Genomic DNA, 26,025 nt, shown 5'->3' with positions numbered 1-26,025 from the left:
GCTTGCCTAAGGCCACACAGCTAGGTAATTATTCCGTGTCTGAGGCTGGATTTGAACTCAGGTACTCCTGACTCCAGGGTTGGTGCTCTACCCACTGTACCACCTAGCCGCCCGTCACCTAATTGCTCCTCTACTATTATTTTCTTAGTTTATCAATGTCTTAACCAGATGGTGAAAATTTTAATGCTAGCATTCTACATATATTTTTCAAATTCATCCAGTTAATAAATAGGAATTTTATGAGAGGCACATTAAAGTTCAAGGTTAAACAGCTTTACTTTCAGGCTTATTTGTTTGTTTTTAATTAACCTTAGAATTAGCACCAGTGCTTCTACTCTTTCTGTTACTGAAAGGGTATACTAATTCAAAAGTCACCAGGGCTCCTTTAACCAAACAGTCCACTAAAGGTAGTATTGCTAAAATAGTTTTAAATGTGATCTTTACTGGAGACTATAGAACAGTAATTTAGGTAATTTGGGTAAACTCCCCAAACTTTGACTTCAGTCTGAATATTACCCTCATTAGTACAATAATACTATATTTAACTGCGCATGGCTAATGTTACCCACCATCTTAAAATGATGAAGTAAATTGAAATAGAATGAAAGAGCTAATATTTGACAAATGTCAAAAATCTAAACAAATGGACTAATATTAGTGTTCAATATACATTCCATTGCACAATGATCCCCCACCCCCTTATTTTATGCTTAGTTTGCCTGTTTCTGCCCAAGGATAATTTTTTTCCGTGTCTACTGTAAACTTGTTTAATCTCCTGAGGATCTTTTTGGCAAGGTTTATTTAGAAGAAATTCCCATGGAAGAATTTCTGGTGCTTCTAAACTATAGTTTCCTGTTGAAGAAGTGCTCTACTGCAGAAGTTGCCTTGGACTGAAATGTCAATTTGCATCTGCTCTGAGGTGGGCCACAATTTCACTTAGGCCCAATTTAGTGACTACTGGTAAATTGTGAGATTTGACTGTGCTCCAAAAGGCTTCCCTTGGAATGATCGTTCTATAGCTACTGAGATCTTTTAGTGCATTAACAGGACTTTTGGTTTGTTCCAAAGAGCTTTTCTCGATGTTCAGTTCAACACTGCTCTCAGCTCATTTCATGCAGGGCTGAAATAGTTTACAGTTAGAACCCAAGAGACTACTTTCCTAGACTTCATATAATCAGAGAAATTAGAAGTGGAAAAAGCCCAATACATTATCCAGGACATGATTCCTCCCTGTGGTTCAGCAATTAATGTCTTTTTTTTTCCAATCTCATTTTAAATGATCTTGCTGATGCTAACTGAGCTTCCTTCATTTACCTGGGGAGTCTATTTTCCTGATATTCACCCAACTAAAGTAACATCTGCTGATTTCATTAATATAACTCCCAATTCACAACCAGCTTGCCAAACACCAAAAAACTGAAAAAGTATTATATGTCATCTTTGCTTCATGTTCTTTTTCAGTAGCAATTTGCATGAATTTATAATGATTATGAACTCATATTTAACTTGTTTAAATAAAATAGATTATTATGCATAGTTGCAGATAGAAAAAAAGGGAGAATTTTGAGTACCTGAATCTGGGTAAATGGATTGAAAAGTGAATGTTCACATTATAGAGTAGAAATTGCCATTTTCTTTTATTCTGTCACTGTGCCTCAAAAGAAGATAAATGATAGTCAATAGTCACTAGTTGGTATGGTGGATAGATTACTGGGCTTGGAGTCAGGATAGATCTGAGTTCAAATCTACCCATAGACCACTTAATAATAGGAATGTGATGTTGGGTAAGTGATTTTAAACCTTTCATTTAGTTTTCTCATCTGTAATCTGAGGATAATACTAACATCTACCACCCAGGGTTGTTCTGAGGATGCTAGCAAACATTTTAGTTTTTTGCAAAACAATGGGATTAAGTGACTTGCCCAAGGTCACACAGCTAGGTAATTATTAAGCATTTGAGTCTGGATTTGAACTCAGGTCCTCCTGACTCCAGGGCCAGTACTCCATCCACTTTGCCACCTACCTGCCCCTAGCAAACTTTAAAACAATATATTGCTAATTATAATTATTGCTTGAGTGTTACTGCTAAGTGTTTTTTTGGTTATCAATGTCTTTAATATAGAAGTAACATTTGTGCTTACTCTATTTCAAGGAAATATTCAATCTGTCATCCTAATAGGACAAATATAAAACGTTTTCTAGAGAATCCATCAATTTCTCTCACAGAGAGCCCTTTTATGTCTTTCCCTCTGGAAGAACTTGGTAAATTCATAGTCATGGATTCTGCTGCATTTTTTTCCATTTTCCTACTGATCAGATGCTTTTTGCCTAAGCTTGCGGGGGGGGGGGGGGGGGGGGGCATTGGCCCCAAGGTCAGCATGCCATTTCTTGTCCTCTCAATCACTCATAATTCTCTTTGCTACCAGAATTGAGAGTTAATACAGTGTTGTATTTGTCATAGTTACAAAGAGATTAGTTGTTTAGGGTACAGGCAACCAGTACAGTGCAAAATCAAATGGTTCATCCACTACAGGGTTCTTTCTGATGCAAATCTAGAAGATTACTGACTGAACTTGTGCAGAGTCATGGTGAAGAATGGCTGGAATGACATACTGCTCCTCACACTGCTCAGACTGTGATTTCACACCCCTGTTTTCGTCATGCTGATTCAGTCAGACAATCCAACAGGTGTTTACACTTAACCAGTCATACCCAAACCAAATTAGCATGTGAACCATCTGAATCTCTGCCCACATGATTTAAGTTAGTCCTAACTCAGGGGTCCCCCACTGAAAGAGATGATGAATAAAGTTTTTAAGTCAATAGAAATCTCATGAACTAAATAAGAGAAATGGGGATTTTAAACTCTTACAAGAATAAGCCTTTTGAGTGCAAAGGGTGGGTGGGCAGACAGCCATTGTATCTTGACAATTTTCCATAGCCCTGGAAAGCTGTACTATCAAATAAAAATGCTTGTGGCATCCATATCACTTTGAATTCTTATATCACAATAATTTATGATCTTGAAGAACTATACAACATCTGATAAATGAATAATATTTGCCAGAAAGCTTATAGTCCCCATATGATAAAAATGACTCATCAGCAACTGATTGAGTATCTTTAGTCTTTTGAAAGCTGTGAAGATACATTTTCTTCTTTTGCTTAAAATGCCAAGAATGGTTTACATTAAATACAAATAAGACTTCCTTTTCTCTTTGTAAATTCCCCTAAAGTCTTTTCATAAGTTTTTCTTGGGAAGTAATGGAGTATTCCAAGACAATACAGTAGTGTAACCCCTCTTTGGTAGTCTTAATGTCCTAGCTGGTGTTATCAGTTATGATGCAGTGATGTTAGCATTGATGATGCACACAAGAAGGAGGATCAAGGAAAATATATAGAGAAACTATTCATTTGGTGTTCTTTGTCTAGCAGCATAAGAAAAACTTTGCAAGACATGAAGGCTCTAATTTCCTCTCTCCAGATTTAGGTTGTATCAGAAAAATGGTATGATTCAATTGTATTTCTTAGATCTTAATGAAAAATACATATCAATTTTATGAAAAACATCCCAAAGATGAATTTGGAAGGTATTTATAGGCAAATTATTCAGGAATAGAATTTTTGTCCTCTTTCATAGATTAATAATATGTGCTTTTTCTAAAGTGTTCTCAGATTAGATCAAGAAGCTTTGGCAGATAAAAAAAGAGACACACAACTTGTGTGGCATTACTACTGGGTAGCCTTGGAATTTTATAATCTTGTTAAAATATTACCAAGCCAGTGAAGTTAGATTTTTCCTGAGACAAAATGAAATATAGTATGATTCAGATATTTGGATATTATGAGCTCTTAATGTTTCAGTAATTTTAGAAAATACTGAGATTTAGAAGGGATAATTCCATTTATGTAATTTCTTTTAAAGTAATTTTTAATATTTGGGATGGATTATGGTTCAATTAAAAACTCCATCTTTGAGTTTGTGGAGTTTCTTCTTTTTTTCCTTGAGACCTTGATTAATTAGTAGGACACATAAGCAATGGAGATGGATAAGAATTTATGGCTCATGATACCTTTTCTCTGTCAAAGGAATAGGGAATCACCTCTTTCATCCTCCCAAAAGCTGAGTGACTATTTATCAACTGAATTGGGTAAGTTCTGCTCTTTTCTTCTATGTAACAAGAAGAATCCAAGAGTAGTAGGTACAGTAAACATGGAATCATATTCCTCAAAAAAGTTATTTCAGGGGCATCTAGGTTGCACATTGGATAGAACACTGACCCTGGAGTCAGTAGTACCTGAGTTCAAATCTGACCTCAGAAGCTTAATAATTACCTAGCTGTGTGGAATTGGGCAAGCCACTTAATCCCATTGCCTTGCAAAAAAAACCTTAAAAAAAAAGTTATTTCAGTTTCCTGGAATTTTGGCATCCTTGTTCAGCAAGCAATGGCCATTCTGTTATCCAAAAATGATTTGGCAGTCTTAGATTTCCTATATGGAAAAATCATTTCCAGGTGCAATTTCAATGATTACAAATTATTAAATTCTTACTAAAGATTCAACCTAAGTGAAAATCAGTTACTAGCTTCCATAGTGCATATGATGTGGCTCCCTGACCGGGAAGTGAACCATGGACAACTATTTAATAGCTTGTTAAACCACATTCCAGGCACTTTTGTGTTTTTTTTTCTCCCTCTTCTCCAATCAGATAAATATCCCATGGATTAAAAAAAATAAAATTATGTTGATATAGTGTCTATACTCTAAAGCAGTAATTTGAGATTATTTTATTTGGTAATCAGTAGTATGATTTCATATATATATGTATATTCACACACATATATAATTTTATAAATAAAATCTCCACATACATACACACACATATGAATTATACATATACACACATATGGATGAATTCCCTTTGGAAAATGAGATATGTTTTCATGAGTTTATCTAGTTTGATTTGCTTGTTTGGACTGGGAACATACAGTTTTTGAAGCCTAAAGGAAATTCCTCTCCCTTATTTTCCAGTTTCTATTACTATGTTTCTAATTTCAGGCCAAGTGGAGAATGAATCTGGTCTTGCTGAGAGTTCTGTGTTCAACTGCTCATAGTAACTGACAGGACTGGCAGCTGGAGGAAGGAGAAGAGCTTCTCAAGTGGGACAGCCCACTTCCTGGCAACACACCACACTGTAGTAGAAGGAATCCTAGTTTATGGAGATTCTCACCCCAGCTGTTCAACTTGCTAGATGGGCGAATTTGGAAAAGTTTTTGATCCAAGTTCTCTATGCCTTAGTTTCTTCACCTATAAATTGAGGGTGCTAAGTCTGGATAATCTCCAGAGTCTCTTTTGGCTCTGATATATGATTTCTTTTCTATCATGACCATGGTCTCTTTTGTCACTACATATACTACTGGCCTCTCATGCTCAGGAGCTGACTCTTGGGATGCAATGCAGATGCATATAATGAGAATTTCTCCCTGTTCACAAAGTAAGAACCATAGCTGCATAGCATACAGTGAGTGGGAAGATGTGGATGTAAAGTGAACCATAACTAACATGATGAGAGAATGCTAGAATCACAAAAGTTTAAAGGGAAAAAAAATCCTTAGAAATTTCTAGTTCAAACCTCTCAGTATGATGATGAGAAAATTGAGACTGGGTTAGTTGCTTTATATGTGATCACAAAGATGATTAGTGACAAATCTGGGAATAAAGCAGTACCTCATGCCCCATAGTTAAATGCTGCTTTCACCACTACACTGCTTTGGTGTTTGGAGAAGGACAAATCTCAGTGTTAGACTTTTATAATATTCCTTTGGGAAAAATGAGGGTCCTTCCTAGCATTGGACAAAACACATCCAAATATTCTTTGGAATAGACTAATGAAAAATCCAAATGTAGATAGATTCTATTATTAAAATGTAAATAGTCTTGAGTGGTAATTCATTATACTGTTATCAATTTAAATTATCTATGCATGGTTGAATTATCAAGCTGAGCTGCAAGCTGAGTTATCAGCTAAGTGGTTTTCTACAGGAGAATCTGGAGAAAAGGATGATGAGATTTTTTTTAATGGGTGAAGAGTAGAGAGTGAAAAAGGTTTATTAGCTGTCTTACCCTGAGAAAATCACTTTACTTCTGCCTTAGTTTCTTCAATTGTAAAATAAGAATAATAATTGCATCTACCTCCCAGGGTAGATGAAGATCAAATGAAATAATATTAGTAAAATGTATAGTCTAGTATCTGGTAACTAGTATATGCTAAATTAATGCTCATTTCCTTCCTTTCAACTCACTAAAAAAAAGTCAATAAGAAATAATTTTTAAATGATTTGTAATTTCAATAATTTTCAGGTGACTAGAATCCTCCTGTTAATGAAGATCTGTATCTTCTCTGCAATTTCTAGCCTTAGAGAGTTGCCTAGGGGCACTGAGAGGAAAAGGGATTTGTCAAGGGCTACCACAATCAGTGTATGTCAGAAGCCATACTTGAACCTTAAATATTCCAGATTCCCAGAGTAGCTCTCTAACCATTGTTCTTTGTCTTTTTAATAGTCAATCTGGATAGATATAGATTAAATCATAGAGATTGTCATCATTCCTCTAAAACAATCAAAGCTACAAGATCAGAGATATGTTATATCAGAATATTGGCAGACGAATTTTGCTTGATATGTTGTGGATTTAGGAGACCCTAAATATGGACTGTTATTGAATGGAAAGTTGACTTCTCTTGGATCAAAGGGCAAATTTTGACCATTTGTGTCCAACCTTTTACCTCTTCTGGATTGAATCACCCAATGAAAACTTGTCAATGGCCACATATAGAATTTAATACTTATTTAATATGAATTTCCATTTAGAATGATAGTAAAAATAGCATAATGTCAAATGAATGGACTTTGAGAACCTCATGTGACCCTGGTGTGGACATACCTGATCTGGATTTAGAAATACACTTTTTATTCTGTACTATAATTCAATAATCAAAAGGTTTGATATTTGGTTTGATTTGATTTGAATTGATGCCAACTGGATGGGGATTTCAATTTGAATTCAATCAATATTTGTATCATCTTTCATTTAATTTGAGTGCCAGTCTCCATTTAATTATGGAGGATGTTAAAGGATCCTTGTACTTCTTTTTTTTTTTGGAGAAGTTTTTGGAGGATCTGATTGTACAAAGGATCTATTTAATGAACAAGATCACTAACCAAAGGCAAAGAGTTGTTCTATAAAATAGGTCCATGATTAAGAATAGCCTAATTGTTAGTGACCTTTTTTTATTTAGCTTCTTTAAAAAAAACCCCTCCACTTCTCAAGTTGTACAAATCTAAATTTAGTCCACTCCACTGCCTAAAGGATACACATATGCATGCAAATATTTTCATGGTTTGTATACTTTCACTAAAAATTATAACTTGAATACATTATCACCTTTTAAAGAACCTGTTTTATATATACCAGGACCAGGTATTAATTACAGAATTTAACTAATGGGAAAGGAATATACATTGAACAAGAGAAAGAAAGAATTTGATAATATACCCTGAAAACAAATGCAGCTTAAAAACTGAACCATTTACTTTAGCAGAGTTGAGTTATGATAGCCTTTAGATTTTCATAGATGAGTTAGTTTGACTTGGCATATCCTTTGGCTTTTATTTAAGTATATTTTGTTTTGTAATGGGCCATACAATATTTACAGTCGGAAAATAGTTCATGGAAAGACAACTAAATTTTGCTATCTTGAAAGACTGATTAATATAGTCAGTTGTCTTTGGAAATGAGAGGAACATGAAATCAAGGAGCTGAAGATTTCTGATTCTCCCTTTTTCCTTAAGGGGAGTGACCTGGACTGATGAGAAATTTCTGGATTTCTTAGATTTCTGACATAATGGGGAAGGTGGGTATTCCTACTTAACTCCATAATCATAGTTACCTAATTGTTTGTGTGAATCAGAAGAATGTTACAAGATGAAAGTACTTAAGTGTGAACGGCGTGATTGGACCAAGAAAGGACCCAAATGGGGTCACTCATGTGTAGGCAGATGAGACAACAAAATGAGAGCCCTACATTTTATCCAGAATTTTTTTAAAATGCTGCATATATATTGAATCTTCTTCTCCCATTTTCTCTCCTCTGCACTCAGAGAAATGGAAAGCATATAAATGTGGATTGTAGAAAAAGGCCAGGTAATTGACAAGATAGCAAAGAAAGAAAGGGAAAAGGAAAGGAAAATGAAGAGAAGAAAAATGAAGAGAAAGAGAGAGAGGGAGAGAAGTTGTGAGGAATATAATCAAGGCTATACTATGTGTTTCTAGGAAAGGGACATACTGAAATAGCAGCTAATGAGACAAATACCATACAAATGTTATTTTGCATGTTTGTTTAAAAAGAAAAAAATAGAATGGGAAAAGAGGAAGCAAATAGGCAGGGAGAGAAAATAGGATGCACAAAAAACAAACCTCATTGATTTTACCAATTAAAAAAGCTCGTTCTACTTAAATATATGTAAACAATTTACATAATATTTAGTGTATATTTGCACTTGTGAAATTCCCTAGTTAATCCACCATGAACTTTAATCCATCTCTTCATTCTGTAGTTGTTTCTCCTCATCCTTATTCTATGGGAAATTCTGCCCTCATTTCACCCATAGCATTAAATCTTCCTGTATGTGATGAACGGGTGATAATTCTGAGCAAAGGACACAAACATGCTCTTAATGTCTCTGTAACAATTAGATAACAACCACTAAAAGACACACACACACACACGTGCACACATATACTTTATATCCTTGAGAGAAATGTAATAAAGCAGTTTAATAGGACTTTAGGGACTGAAACTCTGAGGAAACATCACTGTTTAAACTTCACCACCAAAGAGCAGAGCCATAAATTTTGCTAACTAAGCCTCTGAGAATTTAAAACTGCCAAGTACCTGAGACCAGGGAGAAGAGTACCAAGTGCTTCTAGCATGCCTCACTGCAGAGTACACTGGTTGCTTGGGACATGAAAACAGGGTGCATTCTCTTTCCAAATCCAGGTTTGGCTTTGGCAAGTGTAAGCATTTTTTTGAAGCCAACTCTCTGTATTTTCCAGAAACATATTTTTCTGCACATTTTAACAACCTTTTCTGTATTCCTCTTTCACAAGATACAGAACACTAAAAGAAAAGAGAAGGAAAAAATAAAGTGATTAAAATAATTCCTCTAAAGTAACAATTTTAGAACAAAATTCAATATGGAGGTTAAATGTTATACATTTATTAACAGTTTTAACAATGCTATAACAAAACTTAGTGGGTTTCAAATTTAATTGGCTTAATCAAATATAGAAATATAGTGGCTAGCTTTTAAAATAAGTATTTTGGGTGCCTATGAGTGCATACTTTTAGTATAAGGTAGCATTTGTTGGTAGACCAGAACTATGTAGGAAGAACAGTCTTGAAAAACAGTACTCAATGAGCTTGCAGTGACATTGTGATTGCTGGCTCTATGCATCTATCCAAGACTCATTGAATTCCTGTGTTTTTGGAGCCTTTACTTTGTTAGTTGGTTATGTGTGTGTGTGTGTGTGTGTGTGTGTCTGTGTGTGTCTGTGTGTGTCTGTGTGTGTGAGTGTGTGTGTGTCTGTGTGTCTAGTTGTTCCTTGCTTGGCCCTTGGCATCCCTGTTTCCTCTCCTGATTTGGTTATGGACGACCCCCTGCTTAAATAATACAGATTCTACTTGGTGAGCACTCTTTGTTTGCTTTTTCAGTAGTCTTTTTTTCCCACCCACACAACTATGGACTATTTTTGTTACCAAGACTAGGTCCTACAATACTCTTTATCCCACCTTACCAGGAGATCAGTAAGGCCAACTTGGCTAGACCATCTGTGATAGAGATCATCAATATAGTGCAGAAGCTAAAGAGTAGAAGCAGGAGAAGAGAAGAAAGGAATAACACCTGGGAGTGAGACCAAATGGCATCTTCCCAGTAGTTCTCATGAAATTGGAGCTTATTTGAATCTTCACTGAAAAAAAACATAGAGCCAACTGGCATATTACACCATTTAATGCAAAAGCCCTTGAGCTCTACTAGGCTTCACACAGGGGCTTTTGTCCCAGAAAGCCTCTGCTCCACAGTGCATATACTCCTAAAAGCAGAGCACTTGGGTTCATTATACTTCCCTGAGAGTAGAAGGTGGGTAATTCCGGTTCCATGATCAACATGAGACTGACTTCTAGATAAAAACAGGAACATTTTAAAAGGGGAATGAGGTGAGAGGAATATGGCTATCACCGTGGGTCAAGTGACTATGAGTTTAGATCTTACAGCTCAAACAGTGGCAGGTAGTAGCTTTGGAATTAGGGGAAAAGGACTGTACTGGACAACAAATTGAAAAATACCTAGGGAAACTCTAGATTAGCCCTACAAGTCCATTGCTCAGCTTTGCTTTATACCAATCTTTCTCCATCTGAGAACTGGGGCATCGACACTAAAATAGAGATATCCAATCTCATATTTGTAGCCCATGTGATTGAAAGTTTGAGGTAGGTGATCTCTGCTTGGCCCAGTTCCTGCTCCTGAAGCCATATTTCTCTCCTTATTCCAATCGACCATTTAGATCTTATGGTACCTATAATAATCAAGGAGAAGCAACATGGTTTCAGAGATAAAGATCTGGTTTAGAGATTAAAAATTGTATAAAAGGTGATCACTTGCGTTGGCAAAATTAATTTCCTAAGCTATGAATTCAGTATATAATTGAAATCAGAGGTCCAGCTCCCATCTTTATCCCAGTGATAACTAGAGGTGGTGTATAACTGCTAAGCTCTAAATTTCTATTTGAGAACAGCTAAGCCTAAGGCCTGAATTAGAAACTTTGGATGGAAGTGCTGCAAGTTGATTATGGTAATTTAGTCAGGAATATCATAATAAAGGCCATACAACTAATTTAATCTTTTTCAGAAATCTAAATATTTTTCTTCCTTCCTAACTTTAGAAGTAATTCTATCAAAGTTGTGAAAGATAGAAAATATTCCTTAGTCCTTTCATCAGTGGCATCAAACTCAAATGGAAACAGATCTATGCTACTTCATGTGTTGTTTTGTTAATCATTTTCCAATTACATTTTTATTTCTTTTTAAATTATTTTTCCAGTTGTCTGTTATGAAAGTTTTTTGTATTCATCCACATATGTTTTTATAAGTTACATAATTTTCTTCCATCTTCATTTCCTACCCCCTTCCCCTCAGTGATGAACAGTCTATTGAAAATTGTACATGAATATTTGTGTTTGACATGTTTACAATTTTAGTCATTTTCTGTATGAGGAATTAGGACTAAAGGAAAAGAAAGAAAACCAAAGAATAGGAAGGAAAACACATAAGCTAAAATTTTCAAAAGTGAACCCAGTATTCATTCATATTCTGTAGTTTGTATTGTTTTGTTTTTTCTTCTGGATGTGGATGACATTGTCCATAACAGGTATTCCAGGAGTGTCCTAGCTCTCAGAACTGCTGAGAGGAGCTGCAGCCATCAAAGTTGACCATCTCACGATGCTGTTCTTAATGTGAACAATGTTCCCTTAGTTCTGTTCCCTACATTCAGCATCAGTTCTTTTAATTCCTTCCATGCTTACCCAGAGTCCAACCATTTATGGTTTCTTAATGAACAATAGTACTGGGCTAGGTGGCATAGTGGATAAAGCTCTGGCCTTGGAGTCAGGAGTACCTAAGTCTCAGACACTAAATAATTACCTAGCTGTGTGGTCTTGGGCAAGCCACTTAACCCCATTTGCCTTGCAAAAAAAAAAGAACAATAGTACTTCATAACATTCATATTCCATAACTTATTCAGGCATTCCCCAGTTGAAAGGCATCCCCTCAAATGCCAGTCCTTTGCCACTACAAAAAGAGCTGCTATGAATATTTTGGAACATGTGGGACTTATCCCATTCTTTATGATTTCTTCTGGATATAGGCCTAGTATTGGTAATACTGGGGCAAAGGTATTATTAGTTTTGCTGTTCCCTGGGCTGTTTCATATTGCTCTTCAGAATGGTTGACACATCTCCACCCAATCCTCTCATAACTTTTTCAATATAGATCACTTTCCCTTTTTGTCATCTTAAACTGATAGGTGTGAGATGGTACTTCATAGTTATTTTAATTTGCATTTCTCTAATCAGTAATGATTTGGAGCATTTTTTCCTATGATTATACTAGCTTTAATTTCTCTGTTCAAAAATTGGTTATTCATATCCTTTGGCCATTTATCAGTTGGGGCATGACTTGTAACTTTATAAATTTGATTCAGTTCTCTATATAGTCTAGAAATGAGACCTTTATCAGAACCCTAAGCTGTAAAAATTGTTTCCCAGCTTTTCTGTTTTTCCTTCTAATTTTGGTAGCATTGATTTTATTAGTGCATAAACTAATTTAATAAAGTCAAAATCATTCATTTTGCAATTTATAATGTACTCTATTTCTTGTTTGGTCATAAATTTCTCCCATTTCCATAGATCTGACAGATAGAATATTTCTTGATCTGTTAATTGGTCTAATGGTTATCATCATTTATGTCTAAATCCTGTACCTATTTTGACTTTATTTTGATAAGGTAATCTTATGATTTCTATTGGTTTTGTTATTGATATGTTCAATTATGTTGAGTGTTTTCCTAATATTGAACCATCTCTGTCTACCTGGTATAAATCCTACCTTATCATAGTGTATTATGATAGTAATAAACTTGTTGCAATCTCTTTGCTAAAATTTTATTTAGGATTTTTGTACCAGTGTTCATTAGGGAGATTGGTCAATAATTTTATTTGTTTTGGTTCTTCTTGGTTTAGGTATCAGTGCCATATTGGCTTCATAAAAGGAATTTGGCAAAACTTCTCCTATTCTTAAAAATAGTTTATTTAGAATTGGAATTAATTTTTCCTTAAATGTTTGGTAGAAGTCTCCTGTAAATCCATCTAGAAGATCTGGAGATTTTTCTTAGGGAGTTTATTGATGGTTTCTTCAATTTCATTTTCTGAAATGGGGTTAAGTATTTTATTTCCTCTTTTGTTAATCTGGGTAGTTTGTATTTTTCTAAATATTGATCGATTTCACTCGAGTTACCAAATTTATTTGCATTCAGATGGGCAAAATAGCTCTGAATTATCTCTTTAAATTTCTCTTCATTGGTGGTAAGTTCACTCTTTTCATTTTTGATTCTTATTTCTCTTAAATCAAATTAACCAAAGGTTTATCTATTTTATTAGTTTTTTCATAAAACCAACTCAGTTTTATTTTTTCGATTAATGGTTTTCTTGCTTTAAATTTTATTAATCTCTCCATTGATTTTCAGAATTTCTAATCTGGTATAAGTTTTTTTAATTTCCTTACCCAGTTCATTAATCTCCTCTTTATTTTATTCATATAAGCATTTACAGGTCTAAAACTTCCCCTAAAAACTACTTTGATTGCATTCCAAAAATTTGGTATGATATCTCATTGTTATCATTTTCTTGGATGAAATGTTTGACTATTTATTTGATTTGTTTGATCCATTTGTTCTTTAAAAATTAAGTCATTTAGTTTTCAATCAATTTTTGGCTTATCTTTTCATGACCCTTTATTTTATGTAATTTTTATTGCGTCATGATCTAAAAAGTATGCATTAATCATTTCTGCCTTTCTGCATTTGATGGCAAGGCTTTTATATTCTAGTACATGATCAATTTTGATATTTGTTCCATGTACTAAAGAGATAAAGGTATATTCTTTTCTATTCTCATTTTTTCCCAAAGATCTATCATATCTAAGTTTTTTTAATATTTTATTTACCTTTTAAAATTCCTTCTTGTTTATTTTTGTTTTTAGATTTCTCTAGTTCTAAGAGAGGGAGTTGAGATTCTGCACTATTATAGCTCTGGTATCTATGTCTCCTTGTAATTCATTCAACTTCTTTTCTGAGAATTTGGTTGCTGTACCATGAGATGTATATATGTGTAATAACTTCATTGTCTATGATGCCTTATAAGAAAATGTAGTTTCCTTCCTTACCCCTTTTAATAAGATCTTTTTGCTTTTACTTTGCTACCCATGATTTTTTTTACTTCTGTTGATGTATAACACATTTTGCTCTAGTCTTTTACCTTTGCACTATCTGTGTGTCTGTGTGTCTGTCTCTTTACTCCAAATGTATTTCTTGTAAACAATATATTTAGGATTCTGTTTTTAATCCATTCTGCTATCTGCTTCCATTTTGTAGGAGAGTTCATCCTGTTGACATTTATGGTTAAGAATACTAATTCTGGGGGTGACTAGGTGGCATATGGGGAGGCTAGGTGGCGTAGTGGATAAAGCACCAGCCTTTGGAGACAGGAGTACCTGGGTTCAAATCTGGTCTCAGACACTTAATAATTACCTAGCTGTGTGGCCTTGGGCAAACCACTTAATCCCATTTGCCTTAAAAAAAATACCAATTCTGTATTTTTCTCCATTCTACCTTTTTTTCAATTTTATATTTGTCTCTCATTTCTTTTTTATTCTTCCTCACCCATTTTGTTCCCTTTTCCCATGAATTTCTCACTTAAATTTTAAGTTTATTTTAACTTATATTTTACCTCCCTTTTTATTAATCCTTTATTCTCTTTTTCTTTCCTTCCCCTCCCCCACTTCCCTGTGGGTTAGGATGAGTTTTTAAACCTTATTAGAACCATATGTTATTTCCTCTCTGGGTCAAATCTCATGAGTAGAATTTACTCAATGTTCATACCCTCCCTTCTTTTCCACTACTATAATAGATATTTGTGCCACTTTACCAGTTATTATTTATCCACTAATGCCTAGACTTCTTCAAGTGTAGCCCTTCTATTTATTTTTTTATTGTTTAACTCTGTTATATACATATAACCCCATTATCAAAATATATCCCTTTTATCTTTCCTGATAGAAGTACTATTCTCAAAGGTTGAGTGATTGCTTGTTTGATAAAACTCATTGCCTCATACTCACTAAGTACCTTCCCTTCTTCTGTCTCAATAGAAATATACTTTTCAAGAGTTATGATTCACATCAAATTATAATCACTTTACATCCTACCTTTTTTTCAAGTACTCTCCATGGACATACAATCCACATGAGCCAAAGCATCATGCAAAAACAAATCATTTCATGAACCATTTATACCTCCCCCCTCCCCAAGAAAGCTCCCTCCAATTGTAACCAGTGTCAAGCAAAACAAAATCTATTCATGATGTTTTTATGTCCAATTCCTCTAAGTATACTCTCTCCCACCATCTCTATAGTACTCTCACTATATCCCTACAACATTCTCCAACCAAAGAGTCAAGTACACTCTCTCCCACTGTTCCTTTAGCACCAGCCATGGTACAAAAACCCTAGTTAACTAAAGTATGGAGTAAGATAAGATCATTTCCTATCTTTTTATGTCCAATCCTTCTAAGTGGATTCCCACTCTTTGTCCCTATGATATTTACAAACCTCTAACTATCTCGTAAAGCCACTTCTGATTTAATTTAGTATAAAGCAAATAAGTAATAATAAGTCCTGGGACACCCTAAATAGTTATTTTAAGAATATTAGAATTGATTACAAGGCACGGGAGACACTTGCCCAGGACCACCCAGCATAGGGTACCCTCATTAGAGAAGGTGCTGAACTCTTTTTTTTTTTTAAGTTTTGGCAAGGCAATGGGGTTAAGTGCCTTGCCCCAGGCCACACATCTAGGTAATTATTAAGTGTCTGAGACCGGATTTGAGCTCAGGTACTCCTGACTCCAAGGCTGGTGCTTTATCCACTATGCCACCTAGCCTCCCAGTGCTGAACTCTTTTAGCAAGGCAGAATTAAAATAGCTCAAAGGAAACATGAGATACATAAGTTTAGAATAAACACCCCAGGTGTTCACTTGGACTACTTGTGCCTGAACTCTGGTAGATTATTGTGAGCTCATATTAGTCTGATCAGCTACAGACATTTTTACAATACATGTAATTTTCTCAAACATGGTGAAGTCATTTTGGCATTCTTTGATAATAAACAACCTAAGTATAATCTTCCATAAAACTTTTCAATTATATTCAACCATTTAATTATCCTAAGAGAAATACAAATTACAATTGCTATCTTCCCTTGTAGAACTTTACAATTTAATGTTCTTAACTGACATTTGTTTTTTCCCCTTTCCATTTACCTTTTTATGTATCTATTGAATCTTGTATTTCGGGATGAAATTTTCTGTTCAGTTCTGTTCTTTTTATCAGGAAATTTTGGAAGTCTTCTATTTCATTGAACATCCACCCCTCCGCCCGTCAGAATATGCTGTATTTTGAAGGGTTTTAAATTCTTGGTTGTAAAGCAAGGTCCTTTGCCCCCCTAAAAATAGCATATTCCAGGCCCTCTGATCCTTTATGTTGAAGCTGATAAGTTGATAAGTCATGTAATTCTGATTGTGCTTCCTTTGTATTTAATTTACTTCCTTTTGACTACTTACAGTATTTTCTTTTATTTGACAGTTCTAGAATTTGGCTATAATAGTCTTTGGAGTTTTTATCCTGGAGATGTTCTGTGAATTCTTTCAAGGACTATTTTGACTTTTTTTTTTTGCAAGGCCATGAGGTTAAGTGGTTTGCCCAAGGCCACACAGTTAGGTAATTATTAAGTGTCTGAGGTCAGATTTGAACTCAGGTACTCCTGACTCCAAAGCCATTGCTCTATTCACTGTGACATCTAGCTGCCCCTTATTTTGACTTCTTGATCTAGTGTATTAGAAGAGTTTTCCCTGATAATTTCCTTAAAGATATTCTCTAGGTTCTTTTCTTGATCTAGGCTCTCTAGTAGACCAGTAATTCGTAATTATGTCCTGGATCTATTTTCCAGGTTGTTTGTTTTTCCTAAAAGGTACTTTACATTTTCCTCAATTTTTTTAGTCTTTTGATTTTGTTTGGTGGACACTTGGTGTCTTTTATAGATTCATTAGTTTCTATTTGTCCCAATTCCAGTTTTTAGGGTTTTATTTTCTTTAGTAGAATTTTTATTTTCTTTTCCAGTTGATTAATTTTATTTTTTACTGAGTTGCATTCCCTTTCCAGTTGGCTGATTTTAATTTTTTGAATAGTTACATTCTTTTTCCAGTTGCTTAGTTTGTCTTTTTTTTTAGGCTTTTGCAAGGCAAATGGGGTTAAGTGGCTTGCCCAAGGCCACACAGCTAGGTAATTATTAAGTGTCTGAGACGGGGTTTGAACTCAGCTAGTCCTGACTCCAAGGCTGGTGCTTTATCCACTATGCCACATAGCCGCCCCGGTTAGTTTTACTTTTTAAGACGTTGATTTCTTTGGTCAATTTTTCATATTTTTCCTGCATGGCTCATTTCTTTTCCATTTTTTTCCTTCTCTTCTTTGGTTTTCAAATTCTTTTTTAAGGTCTTATGAAGTTTTAGATTTGTATCCAATTCACAGATTCCTTTGTGACTTCCCTTGTAGGAAAATTTTCACTGTTTTCTTCTTCTGAAGAGGCACTTTTTTCATCTCTACTTGCATTGTAGCTTTCTATGGTTAGTGCTCTTTTAGTATTTTGCTAATTTTGATTGCTGAATTTTGTTCTTGGAGAATAAGGAGTATAGTTTGAATTTTTTGTGCTGGGACTTATCCATGGCTTATTATTGGCCAAGATGTTGCCTTTGCAGCCAGGTGTTGCCTTTGAAGAAGTTTGTTTCTTCCTTTAATCTAGGCTCTGGCTATATAGTAATTTGTTCCTAACCTAAGCTTTCCACTGGCTTTCCCTCTATCTTACCTCCTGGACTTTCTCTTCCCCTTTTCCCCCTACAAGAGAAAGACCTTCACTGAAGATCCTCCATGATGTCTAGAGCTGAAAATTCTTTCGATTTCTTTTTCTTCTTTTTTATTTTATCGGATCCATATAATGTCTTTGTAGAATCATCATTTAATGTTATGTAGGGAAAGCATGAGGAGCATGCTAACTCCAAAATGACATCTTGGCTCAAGTGCCCCTAATTACATTTTAATCTGGTGCAGGTCAAAGTCAGGAGTTTTATAGGTGTTAGCAGTTTGTCTCTTCTTACATTGGAATTGTCCCTACACAACTTTCAAATCAAAGAGATTTATAAACAATAAGTTGATTTGAATGGAAGATGGCATTTAAGTCTTTCACTCAAAAAATATAATGGATGCTAAAGCAAATTAAGAAGCTCATTTAGGATATAATCTTAATTACTGATTATCCCAAAATTATGTACTTGAATGTTCCTGGTAGAGTATTTTTTTTTTCATGTTTTAAAAAAAAAATTTGTTTCTCAAATTTAAAAATAGCCTCTGAAATACATTTTAGATAAGATATTTAGTTTGATAACCAAATGCCTGATGCCTAATACAACCTCCATATAGACATCTTCCCTAAAAGTAATGAGTCAACCCCGAGAATATGATACTCCTGTTGGATGTCACTATTCAGGTGAATATGATAGTGAAAGGAACACTGGAGTTGGAGTCAAAGGATCTGGATTTCCATGGAAACATCCTCTACACAGGGTAGTTTTTAGTAAATGTTCAGTGTTGGGCCTCAGTCACTTCTGAAAAGATATTCAGTGTCTTTGAAGAGAATTAATTGGTTTTAGCACCTTCTTTTATTGCTACTGGAATGACATTCTAGCAATTTATCAGAATCAAGATATACCCACCTCTGACCAGGCAGACACAAGCCATTGTAGTTTCTTGTGTTTATGACAACGTTTAAACAAACAGGCTTCTTGAGTTTGGGGTTTCATTTCTGTGAAACAGGCAGCATCAGGTAGAATCTGAGCCCGGGCAGATGGGTTAGTGCTTTTACAGGTCACAGATCTTTTTTTCCATCCTTTCCCACATGTTCTTGAACACTAAAGATAAACAATGAGTAAATAATAGGAAGGGAAATCCAACAAAGGAAAATATACTAGACTACCCTATGGTTTTTCAGAAGGAAGGCTCTAAATGGCATCAGTAAAAACAAGAGTTTAGAAATAGGTATTGACCTTATTTCTTTACTCCCTATTTGAAATCTGAATAACTTACCTCTGACCAGGGCCCTGCACTCCAGGCTGGTGGGCAGCTCTGAGTATTACAGATCTGTCTACTTGGAGGAACTGGCTGAGGGCAAAGAGTGGCAGAGACAACCTCTAATTTAGAGTGAATTTGTTGCATGCACTGAACCAGCCTTGATTGTTCTCCTATGCCACAGGTCAAGCTGCAGGTGCTCCAGTTCCCCACTGACCAACTAGGAGGAGACAAAACAAAAGTCAACAAGATTTGTGTATATCTACTCATCTTCCATGCTAGGAAGCCGGTAATTATATATAGTATTTCTTTTTTAAATAGCTTTATCATTATTATTAGTAGTGATTTTCTACAGTGATACTACTAGGTAAACTGAAAAAAAATTCACACTGAAGAAGCAATATTTTCCAGTTTATGCAGTGCAGTACATTAAGTGCTAGATCTGAATTCAGAATGATCTTAGTTCAAATTCAGCTTCAATCATATGAGTGATCCTGGGCAAATCACTTAACCTCTATCTATTTCAATTTCCTCATCTGTAAAAGCTGATAAAATAATAATAATAATAAGAAGAAGAAGAAGAATGAGAATGAGAATAATTGCATCTACTAGGATATTTGTGAGGATAAAACAAAATAAAGGAGAAAGAGGAAAAGCATTCATGTGGCACCCATTATATATGCCAAGCATTTTTTACAATTTTTTTTACAAATATTGCCTCACTTGAACCTTACATCAACTCTGTGAAATAGATTTTATAGATGAAGAAACTGAGGCAAATAGAGGTTAAGTGACTTTTCCAGGCCACATAGCTAATAAATTTCTGAGGCTACTTTTGAATTTAGGTTTCCTTGACTTGAGGTCTAGTATTCTATCCACTTCAACCAGATGTCTTTTAAATTTAAAGATATTTGTAAAATGCTTTGCTAATCTTAAAGTGCAAACTATCATCATCATCATCATCATCATCATCATCTCCAAATTCTACTCCATGGACTTACTTTCTTATGAATCTTCTCTCTCTTTTACTTAATTCTTCTTATCCTTCTGTATTGAGAACAACCTTATATAAAGCAGAATATTTTTTTCAAAATTTTTTTAGTTTCTTTTTTTTTGCTAGGCAATGGGGTTAAGTGGCTTGACCAGGGCCACACAGCTAGGTAATTATTAAGTGTCTGAAGCCTCATTTGAACTCAGGTACTCCTGACTCCAGGGCTGGTACTCTATCCACTGCACAACCTAGCTGCCCTTATTTTTTTTCAAAATTAAGAAAAATAAATCTGATATATATTCTTGATGTGAATGAGAAACATCTTTTCCTGTTTTAATTCATCTTTGTTTGTGGAACCCCTAAATATTATATACCAAGTGAATTTATTTCATGAGAATATTTCTATTGTGCTTTCAATGTACCCAAATAGTTAATGTTACCAAAGTCGTATCTTTTTATTTTTTAACATCAATTTTCTCCTTGCTATTCTAAGTGACAGAATCATGGTCTACCATGACCTCAGAAGAATCAAAGAAACAACTAATATGAAGAACAAGGAAAACACATACAGTAGGTGAAATTAGACTACAGAATTCACCAATAGAAACATCACCAAAGACATATAGGACTAGAAAAGGAGAAAGTGTGGGATGAGATGGATAGCAATGGCATTATTACTAATGATGTATTAAAAGACAGGGCAAGACATCCAGCATATTAGGTGGAGAATTTCTGGAAGGACATAAGCAAGAATTCAGAGGATGAAAAGGTCTGATTGAGTTTTGATCTACATTGGAGTTATGAGTATTCAGACTCATGAAATCAAGGTATCAATGTATTTTCCAATTCAAGAAATGGAGGTAAAGGTAGAACAAGTTGTCAAAAGTCATGCTATGATAGCTCAAATGAGTTCCTTGGAGAACTGAGGTCTGTCTGAAAGGTTAGTCTGAATAGCAAAACAAACAAAATTCCACAAAGGACTTATGTTCTAAGTTCTCTAAAGCTATATTATATGAAAGTCCTGGACTAAAATAAAGGAAAACAGATTCTGTGATTGTCCTAGATGTGAAACAGAAGTATCCACATATGCTTTAGGTTACCTATGTAGGTGGCAGTCTAAAATATTATCTATTAAGTGTGTTTCCTAAACAGATACTATTATATTTGTGAGAAATTAAAGAAAATATGTAATGGCAAATTTTATGCCTAGAATAATAAAACAATGTAGCTCCTTATGAACTGTCCCATTTCAACTATGGAAAGTTTCAGCTTTTCAGCACAAATAGAACTAATGTATTCAAAAAGATTGCAAACATTCTCAATCAATCTCTCCTTATTATGAAAACCAGTCCTTTAACATATGTTGCTTGGCTTTTTCATCCATTGATAATCCCTCCCCTTTCTCTGTCTTCATTATCCCTGTTTGCATTTGTGGTGGTTTCTTCATCTCCTCCTTTCTTATATTTGTTCTCCCTTTCCTGAAGCCTTATAAATTATAATTGGTATGTCCACACAGGGGTTGCAACAGACATCTTGGCTGCTTCAAGGCTTTTCACACCATCTCGTTAAGACCTTCTGTCTCCACCATCTTAAGCCATTCCAACTGTGTTGATCCGGTCTCTCCCCTCCCCACTTGACTGCACATCATTAAGAAGCCCTTCTCTTGAACAAAGCTCATTCATACTGTATCTGGAAACTCAAAGTGTCTGTTCTGTGTCATGAGCAGAGCTGTAGGGGAAAAGTCTTAATTTGAGCTCATGAAATAGTCAAAGTCAACACAAGAGTCTGCCCTTTGCCATTTTATATTTCTGTAGTTCCTTGATCTTCAGGAGTAATTTCCCAAAACTACATGCATACAGTAGCATATTAACTGTCATGTTGATTGGCTCTAGTATAGTTTTGCTTTATTCTAAGTCTCCAAGTTTTCAAACTGAACAAAATAAAGAGCTGGTAAGTCAAAGTCTTGGTTCCAATTTCAGACATTAAAAGATTGAGCCACATACTTTCCATCAGCTCAGTCACTTACCCATGAGACATACGCTTTTATCTCCCAGGAGTGCCTGGAGAAAATGCTAGGGTTTTATGGTCTTCATTTGCCTGGTTAGATACTATTTTCTGGAATCATTTGTTTCATTTTTATGCCCCATTTGCCACTATTCACCAACTATTTCTCAAGAAAGCTACAAGTCATTTAAAAAATTCTTTTTTTCTGTCAATAACATTTTGTTTCCAGACTTGGAATATTTCCTTTCAAGATACAAAATTCTGACATGGGTAATTGATTTAAGTAAAGTGTCTTGACATCATGCTGCCACACAGGCAGACACATTATGTTTTGGCTAAAATCCAAACTCTGGGATAGTATCAACATTAGATGACACCTTTGAGCATTAGACAAAAAGTTCATCCTGTAAAAAAACCTATGCAGGGTTTGTTCATTTATTGAGCTTAAAAAGGTACCAAATACTATTCAAAGTGATAACTACTGATTGTGACTTAAAGATAACATCATAAAATTTTGTCTAACTTTCGAAAATTTAAGATCAATCAGGTCTGTGTTATATCATTTTCCTGAAAATTTACTACAAGGAAAGACTTGAATAAGGACATGATCAAGCTATGCTTTTACTGTCAAATCATCATGCTATGACTTTTTTTTGTCTTTGATATTTTATTGAATGTAAAGAATAATGCTTATCTTGACATATTGATTTACTGAAGTACAAACCTTGGTATTATAAAGGGTCCATCTTGGAAACTGTCCAAAGAAATTATTTAATATTAGAATTACAGAAGGACCTCATTAACATTATTGACATTCTTTCAATTTAGAGCCTGGAAAGGATTAAACTAAGGTTCTAGCATACATGTAACTTTTACAATGCTGACATTTATTTTTCTTTCTCTAAACTCCTCCTCTATTTCTACATCATGGCATGGAGGTGCTCCTGGGCTTACCAAGATTGAGCAAGTCTTGGTAGGTTCTGGAAGGTCCTACTGTGGGACAAAAGTTTCAATCAAATACCTGGAGATGAATTTTATGTGTCTTTGGAGGATCTGCCCTAGCTCATCACCATAAAGTTGGACACTAGATAAGTTGATTGCTATCACAGTTTTAAAGAAAGTAAGATTGTACCTTTTGTCTGCATATTATTTAATGCAATTTGTAAGCTTCTCTTAAGTTCATTTCATATTAAGAAGTTTTTGGTGATTTTCAATATAAATTGTCCCTGGAAAACATTTTTATAAAGCTAATCCTTCAACTGTCTGACAAATGGTTATCTACATGATTCCTGAGCTAATATAGATGATTAACTAGACTTATTTTTTTACCATTTCTTTTTAAAATGACTTCTTATTATGCAGTGACTCCTTAAAACTATATTAATTAGGAAATTTACCATTTGTATAGAGAAAGTTCAAAGAAAAATGCAGGAGAGATCCATATATTCAACATGTATAATTTCTTAGGGATTAAAATCATTTCAATTCAATAAACACTAATCACTTGCTTTGGGAAAACAATGCTGGGTAATTGGGGGTACATATACATAAGTACAAACAAAATCATCCCTGTCTTCAAGTTTACATTGTCCTGAGGCCCCCCACCCAGGACATGTAGATGAGTAAATGTGAGGTCATCTGAGGAGAAGGGAGTAATAACAACAATGGGTATATTGAATTAGTGAAAAAAGGTGACATTTGACCAGGCAAGCTAGCAGTTCTAAAAGGGGGAGAAGAAAATGGGAGGCAATCAGACCTGGAGGACAATCAATGGAAAAGCATGGAATTGCATGTGTTAACGTTTCACATTATTCTATTCTATGCCATACTATTAGAGAAGAAGGACTTTAATACTTGAATTTGGGAAATCTACTTGTTTATAGTGAAACTGAAGAAATCCATTTGAAGAGGAAATGCAGATGTTACCCATGTGCTCAATAGCCTTAGTGTCTGAGGTATAGATAACTCAGTATCTTATACTTGAAGAGCTCGTAACAAAGAATCATGCATCAGGATTAAAAAAAATTCAAGTTGGATTTGACAAGGGGTCAACAATCAGCTAAAGACTGGCAATAGACCAGAGACAAAAGGATAGTGGTACTCCCATAGGAGGGGATTCCACAGAGGAGGGGATTTCTCTTCCTCTTTATCTTGATCTAAAGATTAAGTAATGGAAAGGAGTTCTTTTGGAAAGGGAACTCATTGAATAATCATCTGATGGTGGGGGTAGGGGGAAAGATGAGAGGGGAAAGAACAGGATCAAGTTGCTATACAGTCAATCATAACTAGTGTCAGTTGAGGAAAGAAACTGGTGGTAGGAAGCCCAAAGCCAACTCATTGGACTTGGGAAGCAAAACAATATACAAAATCCAAGCTTGCAAGAGTCATAAAGATTTTTGACCTGTGGAAGCAATCATTTGGGAGCTAGGTGACCTGGAAGATAAAATACTAGACCTGGGCTCAGGGAAACTTGGGTTCAAAGACTTAACTTATTTCTTTTAAGTTTTCTCAAAGAAGGCCATGACTTCAGGGAGTTTTTGCCATAACAAGCACAAGAATTGGATTTGAGTGATTGGATGCTATGCTAAGTCACCAGCCTCACTTTTTCTTCTAAAGTCACCTGGGTCCAGTGGCCAGATATGAATCAGGACAACTGGAGATGGCCCTGGATGTGAGGAAATCAGGGTTAAGTAACTTGCCCACATCATACAGCTAGTGTCAGAGGCTGGATTTGAAATCTTGTCCTCCTGATTCCAAGGCCAGCTTTTTATCCATTGGTACCATCTAGCTGCCCTTAGATTTCCTCATCTTGTGACCCTGGTTAAGTCACTTAATCTCTCTCTGCCTTTTTTTCTCCTTCTATAAAATGGGATAACAGTACCCTTCTCCCAGTTTAGTTGTGAAGCAAAATGAGATGATATTTGTAAAACACTTTGCAAGCCTGAAAGCACTAAATAAATGTTAACTATTGCTATAATTATTGTTGTTATTTGAAAGTTCTAGGGACTGTAAAAATCATAATAAGTCATTGTGAGTTTTCCTTTTATTTCCTTCTATCCTTCCCTCCTTCCTTCCTCTTCTCTCCCTCCTTTCCTTCCTTCCTTCCTTCCTTCCTTCCTTCCTTCCTTCCTTCCTTTCCCAAGATTCTGCATGGATGCTCTATACCAGAATGCAGAAAAAGTAGTGATACAATGAAAAGTACAGATGATTAGGAATAAGAGATTATATATTCATATCTTGGCTTTGAATTCCATGTGACTTTGGGCTTTTCCCTCAACTTTTTTGACCTTAGTTTATTAATTTTGTTAAATATTTCCTGATTATATCTAGGTTGGGCTGCTCTAGGGAGTGTTAAGGTATAAACGTGGCCCATAGCCCTCATGTTTGAAACCTCTGGTCTGGATGATTTCTCAACTCCTTAAAGCTGAAAACCCTGTATTTATGGAAAGGCAGCATAGAAACCTTGGGTCCTGATGGCAGGAGGAGTAGGTTGCATAGACTCCAATTGGAATGTGAAGTAGCACAGCATAATGGAACACAGAGACTATACCATAAGATACCATAATTGGTATCTTAGAACAGAAAGTGTTCTTTGAGGTCACTAAGTCCACGATTCACTCAATGCTATAAATTCTTTCTAAAGCAAATATCCTTGACATGTAGTCATCAAACCAATGCTTGAACCTAGAATTCAGGAGGGGTCACTCTGACGTGACCCCAGTTGCCATTCACTCTATAGTTCATTTTCCTCATCTTTTAATTAAGGGTTTTACTTTTTTATCCCTCTCCCAGGATTAGTCATCAGGATTAAATGCAATTTATTAAGTATCTATGTCTTGGCAATCTGTCAAACCAGTGAAAGTGGTAAGACCCATGTCCTCAACAAGCAGATAGACTTTCACATTAGAAATGTAAGTGAATACTGTGTACAGCCCCTAAGCTACCACCTATATAGACTGCCACCTTT

General features: G+C 35.1%; 1 protein-coding gene across 1 annotated transcript in view; it reads right to left on the bottom strand.

Annotated features, from left to right (window-relative positions):
* The window catches only part of ADAMTS16 (ADAM metallopeptidase with thrombospondin type 1 motif 16), a 245,374-nt gene that overhangs the window by 9,711 nt on the left and 209,638 nt on the right, over positions 1 to 26,025 (bottom strand). Inside the window, exons 19-21 of the mRNA XM_074208590.1 lie at positions 19,082 to 19,283; positions 18,712 to 18,906; positions 8,954 to 9,178 (exon numbers count right to left, since the gene is read on the bottom strand). Coding sequence (XP_074064691.1) covers positions 8,954 to 9,178; positions 18,712 to 18,906; positions 19,082 to 19,283 — 622 coding nt within the window. The remainder of the gene's footprint in view (positions 1 to 8,953; positions 9,179 to 18,711; positions 18,907 to 19,081; positions 19,284 to 26,025) is intronic.

Source organism: Macrotis lagotis, chromosome X (assembly GCF_037893015.1).
Source record: "Macrotis lagotis isolate mMagLag1 chromosome X, bilby.v1.9.chrom.fasta, whole genome shotgun sequence".
Taxonomy (NCBI): domain Eukaryota; kingdom Metazoa; phylum Chordata; class Mammalia; order Peramelemorphia; family Peramelidae; genus Macrotis; species Macrotis lagotis.
Note: the sequence above shows the minus strand (reverse complement) of the source record. Positions and strands in the feature narration are given on the sequence as shown.